This window comes from Arabidopsis lyrata (assembly GCF_000004255.2).
Source record: "Arabidopsis lyrata subsp. lyrata unplaced genomic scaffold ARALYscaffold_3, whole genome shotgun sequence".
Taxonomy (NCBI): domain Eukaryota; kingdom Viridiplantae; phylum Streptophyta; class Magnoliopsida; order Brassicales; family Brassicaceae; genus Arabidopsis; species Arabidopsis lyrata.
In genome coordinates, this window is record NW_003302553.1 from 1,632,718 (window position 1) to 1,653,277 (window position 20,560).

General features: G+C 36.6%; 5 protein-coding genes across 6 annotated transcripts; 1 reads left to right on the forward strand and 4 right to left on the reverse strand.

The window, feature by feature from the left end:
- Positions 1-102: 102 nt before the first annotated feature.
- LOC9320530 (hevein-like preproprotein) lies at positions 103-1,174 on the reverse strand. Its single transcript, XM_021030873.1, has 2 exons — positions 719-1,174; positions 103-493 (listed from the first exon to the last, which is right to left on the reverse strand). The coding sequence occupies exons 1-2, from the start codon at positions 1,127-1,129 to the stop codon at positions 266-268; spliced, it is 639 nt and encodes a 212-aa protein (XP_020886532.1). The 5' UTR covers positions 1,130-1,174; the 3' UTR covers positions 103-265.
- A 1,891-nt stretch (positions 1,175-3,065) lies between these two features.
- On the reverse strand, positions 3,066-5,063 carry LOC9320531 (auxin-responsive protein IAA16). 2 transcript variants are annotated; one of them, XM_021030872.1, is made up of 5 exons: positions 4,695-5,063; positions 3,936-4,207; positions 3,720-3,855; positions 3,555-3,616; positions 3,066-3,456 (listed from the first exon to the last, which is right to left on the reverse strand). In XM_021030872.1, exons 1-5 carry the CDS (start codon positions 4,895-4,897, stop codon positions 3,419-3,421), a joined length of 711 nt encoding a protein of 236 aa, XP_020886531.1. In that variant the 5' UTR covers positions 4,898-5,063; the 3' UTR covers positions 3,066-3,418. The 2 variants fall into 2 exon arrangements, with proteins under 2 accessions (XP_020886531.1, XP_020886530.1); XM_021030871.1 differs by having other exon boundaries at positions 3,936-4,225.
- Positions 5,064-7,964: 2,901 nt separating this feature from the next.
- On the reverse strand, positions 7,965-8,533 carry LOC9320532 (protein RALF-like 21; the record flags this gene model as incomplete). Its single annotated transcript, XM_002884420.2, has 1 exon — positions 7,965-8,533. A coding segment is annotated over one exon (372 nt), but the record flags the coding sequence as incomplete, so codon positions are not given.
- Positions 8,534-9,434: 901 nt separating this feature from the next.
- On the forward strand, positions 9,435-16,552 carry LOC9320533 (mediator of RNA polymerase II transcription subunit 14). Its single transcript, XM_021033766.1, has 8 exons — positions 9,435-9,862; positions 10,663-11,688; positions 12,096-12,193; positions 12,270-12,444; positions 12,520-13,276; positions 13,359-14,371; positions 14,477-15,510; positions 15,589-16,552. The coding sequence occupies exons 1-8, from the start codon at positions 9,653-9,655 to the stop codon at positions 16,382-16,384; spliced, it is 5,109 nt and encodes a 1,702-aa protein (XP_020889425.1). The 5' UTR covers positions 9,435-9,652; the 3' UTR covers positions 16,385-16,552.
- Positions 16,553-16,562: 10 nt separating this feature from the next.
- On the reverse strand, positions 16,563-19,241 carry LOC9318440 (pentatricopeptide repeat-containing protein At3g04750, mitochondrial). The gene has a single exon (XM_002884421.2). It carries the CDS (start codon positions 18,921-18,923, stop codon positions 16,950-16,952), a length of 1,974 nt encoding a protein of 657 aa, XP_002884467.1. The 5' UTR covers positions 18,924-19,241; the 3' UTR covers positions 16,563-16,949.
- Positions 19,242-20,560: the final 1,319 nt, after the last annotated feature.

The window sequence follows — 20,560 nt, forward strand, 5'->3', positions numbered from 1 at the left end:
GTTTACCATTAATTAGTCAAAACGTGCACGTCTTTGCCATGACCACCGTTCATAAATTACTGAATTAGTATTTCATAATTAATATATACTTATTGGATCTAATATGTAATTAATATGCATTTCTAAAGTGGTATCGATTTATTATAACATTCGAAAACTCCTTATTGATACGAAACATATCTCTACACATATATCGAGGTCTTTATTATATATGTGTAGACCGATATTGACCTATCCCTCGAAAAGTCGAAATCATTGCAAAATATCAAACGCGATCAATGGCAGAAACAAGGATGTTTTTGAAATCAGGCTGCCCAATGAGCTCATTGCCACAGTCGACAAATTGGTAATCAACAATGAGATGGCCTTGTTGATAGCCAAAACCATCGGTGTCTATTTGATTGAACATTGCAACATCCAAATCCAATCCTCCATTGCTACATTGGTCCACTATTCTCACCGTTACTGCAGCATTTGTTCTTGTGTTCTTTACCTGTATCCATATATACCCACAGGTTAATCACTATTTTTACCGGCTACATATAAAATCAGCTAAATTAAAAATCTTTTGAAACATTCACTAACACAGCAATATCGACTTGGTTTTGGTAACAAAATTTATCTTCATATATATTCGTCTTGGTTCCTACATTTTATATATAGACATCTTTCACAAACATAGTTCTATAAAGAATTTAGAAAAAGGATAATTACTTACCCTTAAGCACTTGCCGCAAGAAGCTTGACCACGAGGTCCTGCCGGTCCGCAGAAGGCAGTCCAGCCATACTTACTTCGCCATGCGTATGGCTTATCAGCATCCCAAGTGGAGCAAAAAGCACTCACGGCTCTTAAATCCCAATTATTCTGCGCCGGATTGTAGAAATGGTAGGTGGCGCGTACGTTCGACGCGCTCTCCCCTGGTCCGCTAGGTCCGCTTCCCCAACAATTGCTCTGGCAGTTGTTGTCCGGAGAACAGTAGTCCGCGGTGGTGCCACAGTAGCCGTATTGGCTGCAGCAGATGTTTCCGGGACACGTCCGACCACCGCCTTGACGACCGCATTGTTGTCCGGCAACCGTAGCCACCGTGTATGATAAAAGTATGATGGTTATGCTAAGTCCGATCTTCATGATCGATAAGTCTTTAATTTTAACTTCTTGGTGTTGTAACGCATGTATCTATATATATGAATATAATATCAATAGTTAATTATATAATAATGATTTTCTTTGATTCTACGTAATTGATTTAATTACAGACGTTACAGATAACGTGCTTAAACCATATGATATACACATGTAGGTTAAATTTATATACCAACATATTGAACTTTCGTTGGATTCGATAGAATATGAAAACAAATAATTCAACTGGTCATGAAAAAACTGTGTTAATTGTTAGATTTTTTAAAACAGATTCTTTACAAAAAAATTATTTGGTTTTCCTCTGGAATTTTCTCTACAAAATTGGATGTCTGAATTGATAAAACAAATTTTGGAAAATAAATAAATAGAAATAAAGAAGTGATATAATTTGGAATATCAATGGTATATGCTCTTTGACGAGAAATTAAGATGACGGGATGAGGGTTAAACTCCGGTGGGAAATGTGTGCCTAAGAACCGTCGATATTCTTTGAACGGAAGCTTATTGGTCAAAGTCATTCAATCGGACGGTTTAAAACAAGGAAGCACTGTGTATCTTCGTATATCGCGGTGCATGTGATTACTGATGAAGAGAGGCGGCTAATTGTGATTGTAGAAAATAGCAGCCTGGTAGATAAGAGTCGCTCTCATTTGGATAAATATTGCATTCGATCCTTTGACTAATCAAAGTTAACAAAATCGGTCCATTGAATTAGCCATTTTGGATTATTTAAAATTTTGTTTCTTAAAAATCACTGAGCAGCTTAAAAAGTTTATTCTATAATGCGTAAGTAAAAATAAATCCATCCGTTTCCTCGTAATTTTTCTTTGTCGACAAGATATTATATTCATTTAGATACAAAATATGAAATTTTCGACTTTGATCTAAGATAGTATCGAGAGACTGGCGAGCCTACAGATCTTTAAGTGTTGACTTCATTTAATGGGCCACACACGGGTTTGGTTTTAACGAAACTGAGCCCATATCATGTCTACTTCAATTTGTTTATAAGTTGGTTACAAGGCTAAAACAGAGTATAAAAGAGAAAAGAGAGGAGCAAAGATAGTGTTCTAGAGTGCTTCTCGTTTATTTTTGTGTATCTTTCATCTTCCTGTTATCATCTTTTGTGCATTTTGTACTTGTAAATTACAAGTTGTAACACAAAGAGAGAAAACTCAGCATAATCTTTTTGTAAGCAGCCAATTTATTATATTGAACTAATTCTTCTACAAATAAATAACTACATGTGGTGAATTTGATAACCAAGTATATAAACTAAGATCAAGATTACCAAGAAATAAGATAAAATAAATAAAACAAATAGCATGCGTTACACTTATCACCCGTTGTTTGTTGAGGCAATGGATGTCGATGACAGCGTAAAGCATCAATAATGGAGCATACATATTAAAGACATTATTGATTTACTCAGAATTCATAAAATATATATATTTTTTTTTGGTTTTAATGTTAAGAAATTCATTAAAATATTGTCCCCCAACAACTCTACATTATCCACATGCTCTTGCCCTTTTCACCATCTCATTACCTTGATCTATTTAAAGTTTCTCATATACTTATGTTTCACCGAATAGATACCAAAAAATGATACATGTAATATTTAAAAAATTAAATATTGAATTATGGCCAACCTTATAAAAAAAGTGGCACTAAACACCAATTGGATCCTGTTGAGGCCAACCTAATACACACGACGATAATTGGTCTTCAAGTTATATTGATACAAAGACACTGTTAAACATTTTTTTTTTGACACTATTAAATTTCCATTTGTTGGCTTTACGATTCTTAACCTTCTCATGTCATTTAGCTCCCCTTATTGAAATGTTACTAAAATATAGAATAAACAAACAAAAAGGAATAATTTAAGATGGTTGAAAATGTTGGAAAAAAAGGATGGTTGGAAATGAAATAATTTAATAAGTAATAATTTGATACGTCAAAGTAACACACTAATGATGTGCCTTACGGACACTGACCATATAGACAACACGATAATGCGTAAAAAATAAAAGTTGTTTTAATAGATGCAACCTAATTAAATATACATAATACATATAACAAAAACGGTTTAAAATTTTTAAATGTAATACATCACAATATTAATATTATTATTAATTAATATTATAAGCAAACTCCTTGCTCGGAACAGTAGTTTCGAGCCGGTTTGGCTTTTCTCGGTTCGAGATATCCAACCGATCGAAACAGTCTTTCTTCCTTTTTTAGGTAAAAACAAGAAATGTCGTCGAGAACTCAACTTCTGTTCTTGCACTTTTCTAATGCCCTTGGAGCTGCAACAAATGGAAAATTAGTATAAGCGAAAAAGTACAACTTCAATCCTAAAAATCATATAATTTACACCATCAGTCTTGGATTAAACAATACTAACCAAGTCCGATTGCTTCTGATCCCTTCATTATTCGTATACGTTTGCATGAATCAACAAACATCCTAAAAACATATAGTCCAAACATGTAAATAAATAATTTGTATTGACATATTTATATAATAATTCATATATAATTTAAAGATATAAAAATAAATTAATACTCACTCCCACGGTACGTCTCCTACAAGCATCCAGTCGCCATCTTTATCTTCATATGTTGGAACATAATCTGATCCGTTTAGAAGATCGATCAATATACTCTCATTCATGAAATCTTTCATTCCTTGTGGTCCATAGGTGCCTGAAATAAATTTTTTTAAAACTATATATAACACAAAGAATCATGTTTTTAGTAGATATATATTGTCAATTTTTATTTACCTATGGTAAAAGAGCTAAACATTTTGCTTAAGGCATCGGATAGATCTTGGTAAGTTTTGTAGAGTTTCAAGTCAATTTTCCGTAGGTACGGTGCGCCATCCATGCTAACCTTCACGTAAGCGACGGCGGCACATACGGATGCGGATGAGGTGGCTCCACTGCTGCCAGAAGTCTTATCGTTTCCTACGGTGGCATCTCCGGTGGTCGGTTTTTGGCCGGACATGACGTTCTTGCGGAAAGATCGTACCGGTGGCCATCCCACAACTTGTGCCCTGAAATTCCGTAAAGATCTTTTATTTTTTTCAATAAAACTAATTAATTTGTTTGTAAGAGAAAAAAAAGTTTGAAAATGATCTAGTTGTTCTACACGTGTCGGATGTTCGGTGGCTGTAGTTGTCCAAAAATTTTAATTAATCTTTAATCTTTTTGGTAAATAAAGAAAGATTCCTTATGTTTTGTATTTTTCTTAGTTCTTCCCGACAAAAAAAATAAATCAAACAGAACCCTCAAACCTAACTATGTAAGGCTGTTGAAAACATGGAGCAAAACCAAATAAAAACAATAAAAAATCAAAGATCTTAGGAGAAGTATTAGCATAATTATTCCAATCGAGTTCCCTAACCTAGCTAGTAATCGTGTTAAAGCATGCATATCCATCTCTAAATCATTACCGTCTAGTATAACCTAGCTAATTTTTCCGAATCCACTAGAAGACAAAATATTATTAGTTGAAATAGAGATTGAAATTAAGGTTCTTACTTGGCTGGTGGTTTTACGACCTTCTCCTTCATATTCTCTAAATCGACTTTGGAAACTGAATCCATAGCCGTTGATGAAAGATTCAGTTTGAGATCAACGGTCTCAGAAAATCCTCTTTTGCCATTATATTTTCCGACCATTTCTCCTCCGTGATTACCACCCGGCAGCCCTAACCTCAGCTCCGTCGCCTCGAAATTAATCATATTTTTTGATATAATGATTCTCAACGAGTAATAAGTTCGGTGAGCCGACAACGAGTAGTAAATTCTTCGGCTTCTAGGGTTTTTTTTTTTAGTTCTTTTGGGAACTATATTGTCTGGAGAGAGAGAGAGAGAGCGGATGTGATATGTGTGTAGAGAAACAAAGGGCTAAATATTGGATCGTGTGTGGTATAAAATTATATATGGAATTCATCATTGAGGATCATTATTTGAACGGACGCGATGTTGCCAGGTGGATGCTGGGATTGGTTGGACCGTAAAGAGTGTTGTCGGGAGAGAATGATGTCACGGATGGCGTCATTTTCCTGAGAATAATTGCGGCCAAGCCAGTGGGCAAAGGCCAACTTGGCACACAGTCTCTCCTTTTCTGTTTCGAATTCATCCACCAAAATTAAAACATAAACTAATTCTGAATTCAAAGCTAATACTATATATTAGTTTGATTTAATTAATAGTATATCACTACCAGAAAAAGGTATATCTCTCCTCCTTACTTAAATCAGTCTTGAGATCGATCTTAAAGGTATATGGGACTTTTTTGTAATATCAAAAACAGAAATTTCAATTTGATTAAAATAGAAAAGAAAAAAACTAAAAATATAAACAAAAGAGTGTTTTGTCGGGAAATTATTTTAAATTTATAGGTGATGGTTTATATAAAAATGGAATAAAAAAAAATGACAGCTAAGACATAATGGAACCCACAGATGGGAAAGAAATCGAAAGTGGTCAGCTTCAAACATGTGTTTTGATTCCCATGGATTCGTTCGTTGTCCTTCTTATGGGGTCCGCCATTCACAAGGCCTAATGGCCTATGCTTGCCTTTTTTAAGACTATTTTCAATTATTTTTATATAAAATAATTTCTTATATTATAAATACCGACAAATATTTATTGAAATCAAATAAATTTAAAAATTTAAAATTTAAATAAACTAAAAGTCCTGGTCTGCCATAGCCTTTTCGTACTATACTATTCCCATGTGCCTCTGTCTTGGCTCTAAATTTATGGATTTTTGTGAAGTCAATAGAGAATTAGGGATTCATGGTATGTTATTCAAGTAATTGTGCATTAAACATGATTACCAATTTCAGATGACTTGCATTATGTAATTAGGAAACATTCCTTCTAATGTTGGGAATAATTTAATCTAATGATAATTCGTTGTAAAAAAAATGGTCTACTGCTGACTAATTATTTTGTTTTGTTAAATGCTAACTAATTGTTAGGTTTATATTACATTGGACTAAAAAAAAAAAAAAAAAGAAATTACATTGGACTATAAATCTTAGTGGGAAGGGCCAAACATGACTAACTCAACAGTAAGTTTGGTTAACCGGTTGAAGTGGTATTTTTTGTAGTGAAAATCAAATGAACCGGTTTACTGGCTGAGAGAAAGAAAGACACAAGATCCTTATAACTAGTTCAAATATAATCACTATCGTTTTCCAGGGAAGCATAATCTCTATACTAAAGTATTCGCTGCTTTAGAGATTAGCGGATAAGTGATAACATTCGGATTAATTTCTCATCGTTATTGTCGCGCAATCATTATCATTCCGTAAATTGTTCGTGCCTTAGGAGTATCATATATCTATACAGTATGTAGTTTAGAGATAACACATGAAAGATAACACATTAAATGGGAATTTTGCAAAGTGAAATTTTATGGATATGATTTGAAATAGACATTTCACTCTCTATTTTCGTAAAATGTAAGAACATGTGAATGGCGCCCCTATTTGACGACAAACGCGATTACGCAAAAAAAAAAAAAAAGAGAGAGTTACGTTGAAAATCATATATAGATAGCAATTGCGAGTTTTAATCGTATATCATTATTTTTTTAGTGGTCAACCATATGTGTTATGGCGGGACAATGCCCATGTCGTCGACCCTAAAATATGGTAATAGTATTTTTTGAGAAAGGAGCATAATAATAGTAGCGTTGATAATTAAACTCTCCTTGCAAATTAATTATTAAAGCATATAGAAAAAAAATTATAAGAGCATAATGATCATCAAAATCATTTATTGCTAAACATCATCATGTTCATGCCCCCATGCATGATTACGATGGAAGAATCTGACATAAAAAATATTGAAGGACCAAGTTGACAACGACTTCATCTTAATCTACATGCCAAGAATTTTATATAAGTAAAATTGATTTAAACTTATAAACGTGAGGAGTAGGAGATAAAAGGGTCCACATGGGCCCAAAAACACCAACCCGATAGAGAGAGCTGTTAGGACCCTCGTGTGGGCTGGGCCCAGTCAAAAATCATGGTCTTGTTGTGTGGTGTATACCAAACATTACAGGTTCACACGTGTGACAACAGGTCCTTAAATGCAATATGGGGTAGTGCCTCTGATCGCCTTAACACCGTCAACGTCTTCCCCAAACCTTACCGTGTCCTTCATCTTTATCGGATAGCTGATAGATACCTATGTAATTTCTGACTCAATCCTTATATGTATTATGCCTTGTTTTAAAAATCGCTAGGCGCTAGTCGGGCGCTCGGCATGGGCCTAGCGATTAATCGGAAAATCGGATTAAAATCGGGGATTAATCGGGGATTAGTTTTAGGGTTATTTTAATATTTTTAAAATATATTAATCCAATATTGTAAAAATTTATGATTTTTATTACAAATTTATGACTTTTATTAAAATTTGAACACAAGTTATTGTAAAACATCACAAACTCTCCATTCAAATGATTACATAACAAAAATAAAAAGTTTTTTTATACTTGCAATCTAAAAAATAATCGGGGTATATAAGATTAGGCGGAAAGTAATCGGATTAGGCGGAGAATAATCGGGTTACTGATTTTTTAGGGGATTAGTCAAACCTTACCGTGTCCTTCATCTTTATCGGATAGCTGATAGATACCTATGTAATTTCTGACTCAATCCTTATATGTATTATGTATAGTGCTAGAGATAAGTTATCATTCCACTATCTTTATTTAAGATGCCCAGTACCAGTTAATAGTTTTTTACTACAGTATTAAATAACAAATTTTTGTTTCTATTCAGCTAAGCAGTTTGATTCTTTATTTTTATTTTCTCATTAATACGAAGGAACTAAAATCGAACAAAACTGAATGATAAACATGATTTCATCAATTGTATATTGTAAATGTAATACAATGATACACACTGGAAATTATTAAGCTAAGGCTGTATAGATATAGAAAATAACATGGCTTAAACACAACCAAACCCATAGATTTATTATTCATGGGGATTGGTTATATGCATTATTATAAATAAATTGAGCTTGTATTAACATTTTTCTAGAAATGGGTGGAGGTGGATCACGTCTACATCTATGTATTAGTTCACATCCCCGTTTGTACGGATTCACCGGTTGTTCGGATGGAGCACATGCAGAAGGATACTGATGATGATCACAAGGGAGATCAGGTCTCAATCCTGGATACCCAATTACTTTTCCAACCGTCATGTTCATGCTGCTTATGAACACACATGCTATGAATGTTGCCACTACCATAAACCTATTTGTTTTTTTCATATTGCTTTTTTTTTTTTTTTTTGTTGTGTGGGGGAAATGTGTATTTGTGGTAAAATATGGTTCAATTCGTGGTATTTATAGTGAATAAATATTGTGAAAGAGTCTTATACAACTTTTAACTTCAAAGGCAATTACAATAGGATGTTGACTATTGACCGGTAGAAAATGTACCTATAGAATTCTTTAGTATTATATAATAGTCCTTTTTTAGCCAGACTAGTCAACAAGCTTTTAGATATGCATGTTGTGGTCATAGTAATACTAATATTTTAATACTTGACTTCTATGTACTCTATAATAATATATCAATAGATTAGGTTTCATATTTTCTCAGTACATGGAAGTGAAAACAAATTAAAGCACTTTGCCTTACAGTAAAATTTTTGACACCAATAATATGCAAATCATAATCTAATAGTAAGCAAAATACACCAAACATATTTATAGATAAGTGTGTCAAAATCTGTTATATAGACGACTGTTAGAATACATGGCTGGGCTTTTTGGTATTGGGTTCGAAAGAATATATAAAACATTCATGCTGGTTCTTTATTTGCCGCCCAACATAAATTAGTTGGACAAGTGATAAGGCCATGCTACTCCTACATAGCGTTACACTGTTACTATTGCTTCATGGAAAAATAAACCTCGTACCAAAATTGGAATAGTTTTATGTTTTTTAGTTGAGTACTTATTGCAGGGTATTAAAAATATTAGATATAAGCGTTTCTTGTGATTGCTTATTGAAAAATTGTTGTACACTATTCACCATATACAATATAGATTAACATCTTCTCTACTTAAGAGTAGTAGTGTACATTAATGATAATTTTGTAAATAACCTTTTTAATGATGGTTAAAATGTCTAATTAATAATTTAATAGTGACAAATAATTAGTACAAGTGACTTACTCTGCTTACGTGGATAAAAGAGAGAATTAGATTTTGGCGTTTGTTAAAAAAAGCTTCTTCACCAAAAATCCTTGTTTTTTTCTTTTCATCTTCCCTGACCCCTTTCAATTGTAAACCCTTTTCTCTTCCTCTCTTGTCCGAATCAAATCCGGTGTCTGGAAAAGGGAAGCTTTGTCGTGGTGGGGGGGGGGGAAGCGGAGGATAAAAACCCTAATTTTTTCGAATCGTGAGATCTCCTAAGTTTCTGAATCGGGTGGTGGCGATTTTGTTTCTTTGTCCGCGATGGCGGAATTAGGGCAACAGACGGTGGATTTCTCCGCTCTTGTTGGTCGAACCGCAGAGGAATCGTTCCTTTCTCTTAAGGAACTCGTGGAAAAGTCTAAGTCGACGGAGCTTTCTGATAATGAAAAGAAGGTTAGCCTCCTTAAGTATGTTGCTAAGACTCAGCAACGGATGCTCCGCCTCAATGCCCTCGCCAAGTGGTGTAAACAGGTTTGTCTTTCTCTGTTTCTACAAGTATTTAACACGTTTTGGGTTTTTGGGCCCAAGTGAAAGTTTGAACCTTTCTTGGATTGGAATCGGATATGTTGGAAGATTAGGGTTTGGTTTTGTTGATTGCATGATCTATTAGTTTTGAACACACTTCCCGTGGATTTAGTTTTGAATGGAATTGGAAGATCCTTTTGTGTGATCTTGTCCTTGATGTTTTTGTTCTTGTTTGGGTTATGTTGCTTGTCTACTAAAGTTATGATTTTTCTATTGCAATTGTATGAAGTAATAATGTCTTTTGATAACTCTGGCCTATAGCGCCAAGTGTTTGCTAAAGTTGCAGCGTTTTTACTTCTAGTGTTAGTTTTCTAGCTGCGTACGGAGTGTCATATAAGCTAAGAACTTTACCTTGGTTGAGTTCACTTTCACTATAAACACCATTAATGGTCTGTTTAGGAATTAGGATACCATTTGGTCCATAAAAGCAATCCATTTGTTAGCATTTATGTAGTCTCTACGTTTCAATAGATTTGTCCTAGTGAGAGACAAAATTCCATGGAACTTGAATTTCCAAGTAGGCTTATCATGCGGTTCTGTTATTTATACATATTGTAAGAAAATATTTTGACTGTAGTGTCTCTGTGAAAGGTCAAGGTAGTTTACATAAGATCAACGTTCCATTTTTCAAAGTTTAGATTTCCTAGATTATTGATGCCTGCTTGTGTTCACTATCTTTACTGAGTAAGTACTCGAAAATTTGTTGAGCCGCTTATTCACTTTTGGCTATACCTCCTGGGCTGCAGGTTCCTCTTATAAATTACTTTCAAGACCTTGGGAGCACATTATCAGCTCATGATATATGCTTCACACAAGCTGCGGATTCGCTGTTTTTTATGCATGAAGGTCTACAGCAAGCTCGCGCTCCTGTCTATGATGTTCCCTCTGCTGTTGAGATTTTGCTGACAGGTTCTTATCAGCGCCTGCCAAAGTGTCTAGACGATGTGGGGATGCAGAGCTCTTTGGATGAGCATCAACAGAAACCAGCTCTAAGAAAGCTGGAGGTTCTTGTACGTTCCAAACTACTTGAAATCACACTTCCAAAAGAAATAACAGAGGTGAAAATTTCTAAAGGTACAGTTACCTTTTCTGTCGACGGGGAATTTAAGGTTCTTGTTACTCTTGGTTACCGAGGGCACCTATCCATGTGGAGGATATTGCATTTGGATCTACTTGTTGGTGAAAGAAGTGGCCCCATTAAACTCGAAGTGACAAGACGGCATATCCTTGGAGATGATTTAGAGCGCCGAATGTCCGTGGCAGAAAATCCATTCACAATATTATATGCGGTGCTCCATGAGCTGTGCGTTGCCATTGTCATGGACACAGTCATAAGACAGGTCCGAGCTCTTCTCCAGGGGAGATGGAAAGATGCAATTCGCTTCGACTTAATTTCAGATACTGGCACCACACCAGCGAACCAAGAAGGAGAGGCAGATTCTGTTAGTCTTCGAACTCCAGGAGTGAAACTTATGTACTGGTCAGATTCTGATAAAAACTCTGGCCCATTCATTAAAATTGAACCAGGGTCAGATCTCCAGATTAAATGTTCTCACAGCACATTTGTAATTGACCCACTTACTGGCAAGGAAGCTGAGTTTTCTCTCGACCAGAGCTGCATTGACGTGGAGAAGCTTCTGCTTAAAGCTATATGCTGTAATAGATATACCCGTCTTCTTGAAATTCAGAAAGAGCTTTTGAGGAATGCTCGTATTTGTCGAGCTCCAAGTGATGTCATCCTTCAGGCCCTCCTGGATGAGCCTGGTATTGAGGTAAAAAAAGAGTTGGTTTCGGCTTAATGTTGGATATTTTGTTCCTTGAAAGTTTTAGGATTTTTCTCCCTAGGTCAGAGCTACTTTGGACATTAAGTATGTCACTCGCATGTCAATAGTCAGATTGCTGTTTTCTGACACGTACCCCTTACTAATTTGTTCATTGCTTTCATGCTATAGCCCATGGGATTAAGCATAAATAATCGCATATTTAAATTTCAGAGATGGCCAAACCTAGGTTTCGATAATCTGTATTTTTTCGATTTGTGTAATTTCTACAGTTCACAAGGCCTATTGTCTAGCTTCTTTTGGCTGTGGAGCTTGTATAGCGCAGGCCATATTTCTCTTGCTGTCTCAAATCTCAATAACGCATTTAACTGGGTCATTCTCTTTCGCCCTTCTTTTAGGGAGGTAACATGGTAGATTCTAAGGAACGAGTAGAGCCAGAGGTCTTACGTGTGCGAGCCTATGGATCTTCATTTTTCACACTCGGGATAAATATAAGGTATAATATTTTCATCTTTGTATAGGGAAAGATCTTATTTTAGCTGGCTTTTCTCATTATATGTTATGGATTGCAGGACTGGTCGGTTTCTTCTTCAGTCATCCAAGAGTATCTTGACCTCCTCCATCTTGGAGGAATTTGAAGATGCATTAAACCAAGGAAGTATATCTGCAGTTGATGCCTTTATCAACTTGAGAAGCAAAGGCATTTTGCATTTTTTTGCTGCCATTGGCAAATTTTTGGGTCTTGAGGTAGTAATTGTTTGCCTCAGTTTGTTTTTCAAATTCAATTTGGAGCTGGGAGTGTTGACTTTGCGTTTAATGCAGGTCTACGAACATGGTTTTGGTATAAACAAAGTTCCTAAAAGCCTCTTGGATGGGTCAAGCATTCTGACTTTGGGATTTCCTGACTGTGAAAGCTCTCACCTTTTGCTCATGGAGCTCGAAAAAGACTTCACACCATTGTTTAAATTAGTGGAAACTCGGATGGATGGTTCGGGAAAACCTCAGTCTTTCAATGATCCAAGCAATATTTTGCGAGCTAAGAAAATTGATATAGGGCAGATACGGATTCTCGAAGATGATCTTAACTTAAATACATCCGATGTGGTTAAATTTGTATCTTCATCCTCAGATGCTGAGGGTATAAATCAAGTATCTGGACACCGTCATCCTGGATTGGTTGATGATGCTTTGACAGAAATGAGTGGAAGCCAGTTGAGTTTCTCCAGCATTGTAGATGAAGTGTTTGGACTTCAGAAAGAGAGATCGGCTCTTGTGTCAAGTGATGGGCATGGTTTAGTTCCCAAGAATCTCTCTGCTGTTAACGGCCCTGGAAAAGCTCCAATGTTGACTAGCTACCATTCAGATTCCTTGTATAATCTACAGGGTCCCTTACAATCCAGCTCTTATAATATGTTATCATCTCCCCCTGGGATGGGTTCAGCTATGAAGAAGATAGCCATCTCTAACTCTGACCAGGAGTTATCCATGATACTGTCTCCATCCCTCTCTGCTGGGAACGGAGTCTCTGAGTCAGGCTCTAGAATGGTCACTGAATCCTCATTGTCAGCTCTTCCTCTATGTAAGAACATTTTTCTATAGCCTTTTTTTTACCTTCATAGGACTTTCTCAATATCAGAATACATAATTTCTGTTATTTGCAGCTCAAACAGCTGATCTTGCAACAACATCTGTTGGTCCTTTGTTGAGAAAAGATCAGAAGCCCCGGAAACGTTCAGCTTCAGATTTACTAAGATTGATCCCATCCCTCCAGGGAATGGAAGGTGTTGCTAGTCCCATTAAGAGAAGAAAAACCTCTGAACTGGTACAGAGTGAATTAGTGAAGAGTTGGAGCCCTGCATCACAGACCTTATCCACCGTGGCAACATCAACAAAAACTATAGGATGCAGCTATGGGAATCTCATAGCTGAAGCAAACAAGGGGAATGCACCTTCAAGCGTTTTTGTCTATGCTCTTCTCCATGTTGTCAGGCATTCTTCGTTGTCCATAAAGCATGCCAAACTAACTAGTCAGATGGAGGCACTGGATATTCAATATGTTGAGGAAATGGGACTAAGAGATGCATTTTCAGATATATGGTTCCGTCTTCCATTTGCTCAAAATGATTCCTGGCAACATATATGCTTGCAGCTTGGTAGACCTGGAAGCATGTGTTGGGATGTGAAAATAAATGACCAACACTTTATGGATCTCTGGGAACTTCAAAAGGGAAGTAAAACCACACCATGGGGATCTGGAGTTCACATTGCGAATTCTTCTGATGTTGATTCCCATATCCGTTATGACCCTGAAGGTGTAGTTCTGAGCTATCAGTCTGTGGAAGCTGATAGTATAAAGAAGCTTGTGGCCGACATACAGAGGCTGTCAAATGCTAGAATGTTCTCCCTTGGTATGCGGAAACTACTTGGCATAAAGCCAGATGAAAAAACAGAAGAGTGCAGTGCTAATTCCACTATTAAAGGATCTGCTGGTGGGAAAGGCAGTGGTGAGACAGTAGATAGATGGAAAGCTTTCAAGATTGAGGCAGTGGGATTAACAAGCCTGTGGTTTAGCTTTGGTTCAGGCGTTTTGGCGCGTTTTGTTGTCGAGTGGGAATCAGGTAAAGATGGATGCACCATGCATGTCTCTCCTGACCAACTATGGCCACATACAAAGGTGAGTTGTTCGCACAACTTAACATTTGCTCTCTTCATGAGAAGTACTTATATTATTAGAGTTCCAAATATATGCTTTTCCTCATTGTGAGTTACTCTTGAACAGTTCTTGGAAGATTTCATAAATGGAGCTGAGGTAGAATCTCTTTTGGATTGCATCCGCCTTACTGCTGGGCCTTTGCATGCATTAGCTGCTGCTACTCGCCCTGCCCGAGCTAGTACTGCCACTGGTATGCCTGTCGTACCTGCTGCAGCGTCTTCAAGACAATCAAATCAGATACAACAAACTCAAGGAATTGTTGCCCCTTCAACTTTAGCAGCTCCTAATGCTACTGGCCAGTCTGTCTCAGCAACTTCAGGAAATACTGTTGCTTCTTCTGCTCCAAGCCCACTCGGTGGAAGTTTCCATGGAGTTGCAATGCTAGCAGCTGCAGGGAGAAGCGGACCTGGCATCGTTCCAAGCTCTCTCTTGCCCATCGATGTCTCTGTAGTACTCCGTGGACCCTATTGGATAAGGATCATATACCGTAAACGTTTTGCAGTGGACATGAGATGTTTTGCTGGAGATCAAGTCTGGTTGCAACCAGCAACTCCACCCAAGGGTGGTGCTTCTATTGGAGGCTCCTTGCCATGTCCCCAATTCAGACCTTTCATCATGGAGCATGTTGCTCAAGAATTGAACGGTTTAGAACCAAATTTGACAGGTAGCCAAGGAGCAACAAATCCCAACAGTGGAAACCCAACTGTTAACGGTGGGAACAGAGTTAACTTTTCCCCTTCTAGTGCAATGTCAAGAGCCGCCATGAATCGTGTAGCCAGTGTTGCTTCAGGATCTCTAGTGGTTAGCCCAGGATTGTCTGTGCGTAGAACACCAGGCACTGCTGTACCAGCACATGTAAGAGGCGAATTAAACACAGCGATTATCGGGTTAGGTGATGATGGTGGCTATGGCGGAGGATGGGTTCCTCTTGTGGCTCTAAAAAAGGTTTTGCGTGGTATCCTTAAATATCTTGGAGTACTGTGGCTATTTGCTCAGTTACCAGATCTCTTAAGAGAGATCTTAGGTTCAATCTTGAAGGATAACGAAGGTGCTCTCTTGAATTTAGACCAAGAACAACCAGCCTTACGCTTCTTTGTCGGGTAAGCCAAACCAAGAAACTTAGGCTCAATCTTGAAGATTATTCTTAAGCTTAACTACTTTTTGTTTTGTTTTTGCAGTGGCTATGTATTTGCGGTGAGTGTCCATAGAGTTCAGCTCCTTCTTCAAGTCCTTAGCGTAAGGCGATTCCATCACCAGCAGCAACAAAATGGTTCTTCCGCTGCTGCTCAAGAGGAGTTAACCCAATCCGAGATTGGAGAAATCTGCGATTATTTTAGCCGCCGTGTCGCATCAGAACCGTATGATGCTTCAAGAGTTGCCTCTTTCATAACACTCCTCACGTTACCCATATCGGTCTTGAGAGAGTTTCTGAAACTGATAGCTTGGAAAAAAGGATTATCCCAATCACAACAAGCTGGAGAGATTGCTCCTGCACAGAGACCTCGAATCGAGCTATGTCTAGAGAATCATTCCGGTACAGATTTAGACAACAATTGTGCAGCTAAAAGCAATATCCATTACGACCGGCCACACAACACGGTTGACTTTGCTCTAACCGTCGTTCTTGATCCTGTGCACATACCCCATATAAACGCTGCTGGAGGAGCAGCATGGTTGCCTTACTGTGTATCGGTTAGGTTAAGATACACATTTGGCGAAAGCCCTAGTGTGACGTTTCTTGGAATGGAAGGAAGCCATGGAGGTCGAGCTTGTTGGCAGCGAGTGGACGATTGGGAGAAATGTAAACAGAGAGTGAGTCGTACAGTGGAAGTTAACGGATCTGCTGCAGGAGATTTGACTCAAGGAAAACTCAAGTTGGTTGCAGATAGTGTCCAGAGAACATTGCATCTATGTCTTCAAGGTCTGAGAGAAGGTAATAGCAGCAACACTCTTCAAAAGGAATTTACCATATAGAGAGGTCAAACTCTTAGTCAGTTTTGGGAAGTTGTTATATCTTAATGTGTACATACGTATTATGCTGATTTTTTTTTTTTTTTCTTTCTATTGGGACTTAGAAACATGTTGTAGCCTTTGAATTTTCCAGTATAAAGAGGTTTTGCCTCAATTTGTTACCGATCAAAAGACAAAGGAGAGTCCAGAAAAATTGAGAAATTAATTTGACAAAAGAACAAAACATTAGCAGTTTCAGATATAATAACGATCTCAAGGATAGAAAAATTCACATTGACAGCCTAGCCTAGTAGTTTCCAATTAGGACTATTATATTTTAATCAAATACAGAGCTTTTTTATGGATATAGTTGTCGGCACTGTCTGTGAATTGACTGATGATTAAGGTTGGTCCAAATGAGGCGATATCTCTTTCAAGGAGGAGGATTGTTTTATCCCCACACCGTAAGCCAACCAGCACCGGCGTTTGTTCTCTTGGGAGCTTTCAACTTCGAAATCATGCTTTACTTTGTGTCGAGAAATCTCCTCGCCGATGCATGCTCTCTCAAATGCTTAGATGGCTAATTAATCTATGTTCCTAACAAGTCCAACGATCCAATTTTTGACTTCATTTCGTTATGCAGATGCTGCAATATTCTTTTTATCTCCGTCCATCTTGGATGGTTCTGCTTCTCTGCAGCAACAAAGCTATGAACTCCCTCTACTCCAACTACACTACTATATCCTGCAGTCTTCTTTACTCCGCGACTCTCCATTGCTTCTCTCGTCTTGTCTGAATATCCCCATCTTCCAACGGTTGCATATATATTAGACAACAAAACATATCCGCCTTCTTTTTCAGGTTCCAACTTAAGCAATTCCGATAAAGCCAACTCTGCGGTTTCAATGTCTTCACCTTCCCGACAAGCGCTTAAGATCGATCCCCACATTGACTGACTCGGTCTCATTGGCATCTTATTTTGCACTATGTCTTTCGCTTCCTCTAATCTCCCTGCCCTACACAACAGATCCACAAGGCTTCCGTAATGCTCGGTTTCAGGGTGAAAGCCGAATTTTTCCTTCATGTGGTAGAAAACGTGAAGCCCTTCCTCCACAAGTCCGCTGTGACTGCAAGCTGTCAGGACAGCGAGCAGAGTGACTTTGTTTGGCGTCACATCTTCTTCTTGCATTCTTTTGAATAGCTGCAGAGCTTGTTGGCCATATCCATGGAAGGCAAACCCAGTTATCATTGATGTCCATAGCGGAACATCTTTCTCAGTAGCTGTCTTGAAAACCATGAAAGCCCGCTCAATGAGACCACATTTGCAGTACATATCTATCAGAGCCGAACTCAGAAAGGCATCACCTTCCAGTTGCAGACGGATCATTAATCCGTGCACCCATCTTCCATGGCTCAGTTCTCCGTTGTTTGCTGCACCACTTATCAAACTAACCATAGTGACGCGGTCTGGCTTGACCTTCTCCACGATCAGCATTTCATAGAACAATTCTCTGACGGCTCTTTGGTCACATCCCTTCTTCGAGTAACAAAAAAGCAGAGAATTCCAAGAAACGAGATCCCTTTGGGGCATCTGATCAAAAACAGCCTGAGCAGCTTCCATGTCCCCAAGCCTAACAAACCCAACAACCATGGTGTTCCAAGAGCGCATGTCTTTCTTCTTCAACGCATCAAAAGCTCTTTTAGCAAGTCCGGATTCTTTGCATTTGAAATACATGTCCAAAAGAGCATTGCGCAGAATCAAATTAGATGAATAAACAGGTCCTCTCCTCTCAATCCAACCATGAACTCCCTTCCCAAGCCTAATATCTGATAAATGACCACAACAAACTAGAAGACCCAGCAGTGTGTACTCATCAGGTTCAATACCATCACTAACCATCTTATAATACAGTTCCAGTGCCTCTAAACCAAACCCCTGCTTCGCATAACCAACAATCATAACGTTAAAAGAGCTGACATCTGGTTGAGGCATTATAGCAAACACCTTCTCGGCAAAACCCAAACTTCCCAACTCCATGTAAAACTTAACCAGAGAATTCCACAGGTAATTCCCAAGAGACAAACACCCAGAAACAATGATATGACAATGGATCTGCTTCACTTCCGACAGAAAACTCGAAGCTTTCATGAGATGGAGAAACGTTTGCCTGTCCGGAGAAACACGGTACCTAATCATAGAACTATACAGACCAAAGCATTCATTTTTGGAGCTCGAAACAGCAGATATCATTGTGTTGTAAACAAAAACATTCGGATTCGGAGTGAAATCAAGAAACAGAAGCTTCGCCAAGTCGAGATTCTCTGGGTATGTGATCGCCGAGAAGAAGATAAGACGGCTCATGGGAAACGTAACGCCGATGAGATTGAAACGCATGATCTGTGCCAAAACCTGCTTGAATTGATTCCTGGAACTGCAATTCTCGAGCAAGACAAGAGATTGATGATTCAGCTGAAGTGATTGAACAGGATCCCATGTTGTTGTCTTGCTCCCACATTCTGTGCCAAACAATCTAATTCCTCGCCGCAACAACACAAAGCACATACTACTATTTTTGATAATAAAATTAAAAATAAAAAAATTAAAAAGACATGTAGTTATGTTCTTAATTAAAAATTAATTTAGGCCGCATCGATGTATCAACTGGCCCATTAAAAGCCCGATTAACATGGACTATTCTATACTAAGTTTTACTAAAAGGTCCGCGCGTGTCTTCATATTTCCCGGACTATAGACCACAGATTTACACACTTTTTGCCTAAATTCGAAAACTGGAACGACCAAAGCGCGTGAAGCAATCTATGTAATAGTTATTTATTTTTCGTTTAGATGATAGTTATTTATCTTGCACTATTTTTTGTTTAGATATTAGTTATTTATTTATTTTTATTTTTTGATGATAGCTATTTAACTAAACAATTAGGTAAGAACTCGTGTCATGCATATGTAAATTTTATATTATTTAAATTTATGAAAGAACGATTGTAAAAAGAATTCAAAGTTTTTATATTAAATCCTTAGATGTCAAAACTAAATTTTGTAGATAAACTAAAAAAATTTAAATTAAAATAATGATATATATAAATGATATATATAAATATTATACAATAACACAACCTTTTAGTATAAAAAGAAACTTACAAAGTTGATTTCAGACATTTTAATGATTTATCTATACAAATAATATTGTCCACATGAATGGCTCTTTTGAACAATATTTATTAAAGTTGCTGCAAAAAAAAAATACAAATTAACATCATTCATAAATTTAAGTAATTTGCATTTGTATTATTCTTTCATCTTTTTCTTATTTTTTGTTTATATATTGCTTAAATTTTGCTTATTATTTTCTTAATATGTTTTTTTAATCTTAATTCATTTTTAATAATTATTATGTATTGATAGAGTTGTAGTCAAAAATAATTTACCAGTAATTCATTAAAAAAACTTCATTTGATGTCTTAGAAAATATTTAATATATCTATATTTATATCATATAAGTTATAACTAATACAAAAGTAGACGAATGGGAAATTTAGCTATGTTTTGCTTCTCATCTAAAGTTATACTCAAACATATAAGGTTACTAGATGATTTATCCGTACTATGTGCGGGGAGAAATAGTTATATGAAATATATAAAACAATTTTTTGGAAACCGATTATATATTATCACTTGATATATAAGTGTGAATATTTGAATATGATTTAGTAACTCATATATTTTGGAGATTTTATTAGTTAGGAATTAGGATATTCCATATTTGGAATAAGATTTTAAATTAAAATATTGACCAAAGTTTTTTTTTGAAATATCATTCCTATAATTCTGAAATATATTCGAATATTTTTTGTATTTTAATTAAGATTTTATTTTGGAAACAATTCAATATAAAAACTAAAAAGAGTATGAAAAATTATTTTTTAAACGTAATAAAATTTTATTATCCTTTATTATTCTTGATAATTCTATGTAGTTAGGATTGATTTATTGCATATCCCTCATTTTATGAATCAATTTATATTGTTACGATAAAGTATTGGGTTGTAAATAAATTGTAACTAAAATGAGTAAATGACTAATTAAATTGAATAAACCGTGTAAAAGTTTTAATAAATTGATAAGGTAAAAATTTGAAAAGAAATAATATTGAAAATAATGAGTAAGCGGATACATTTTTA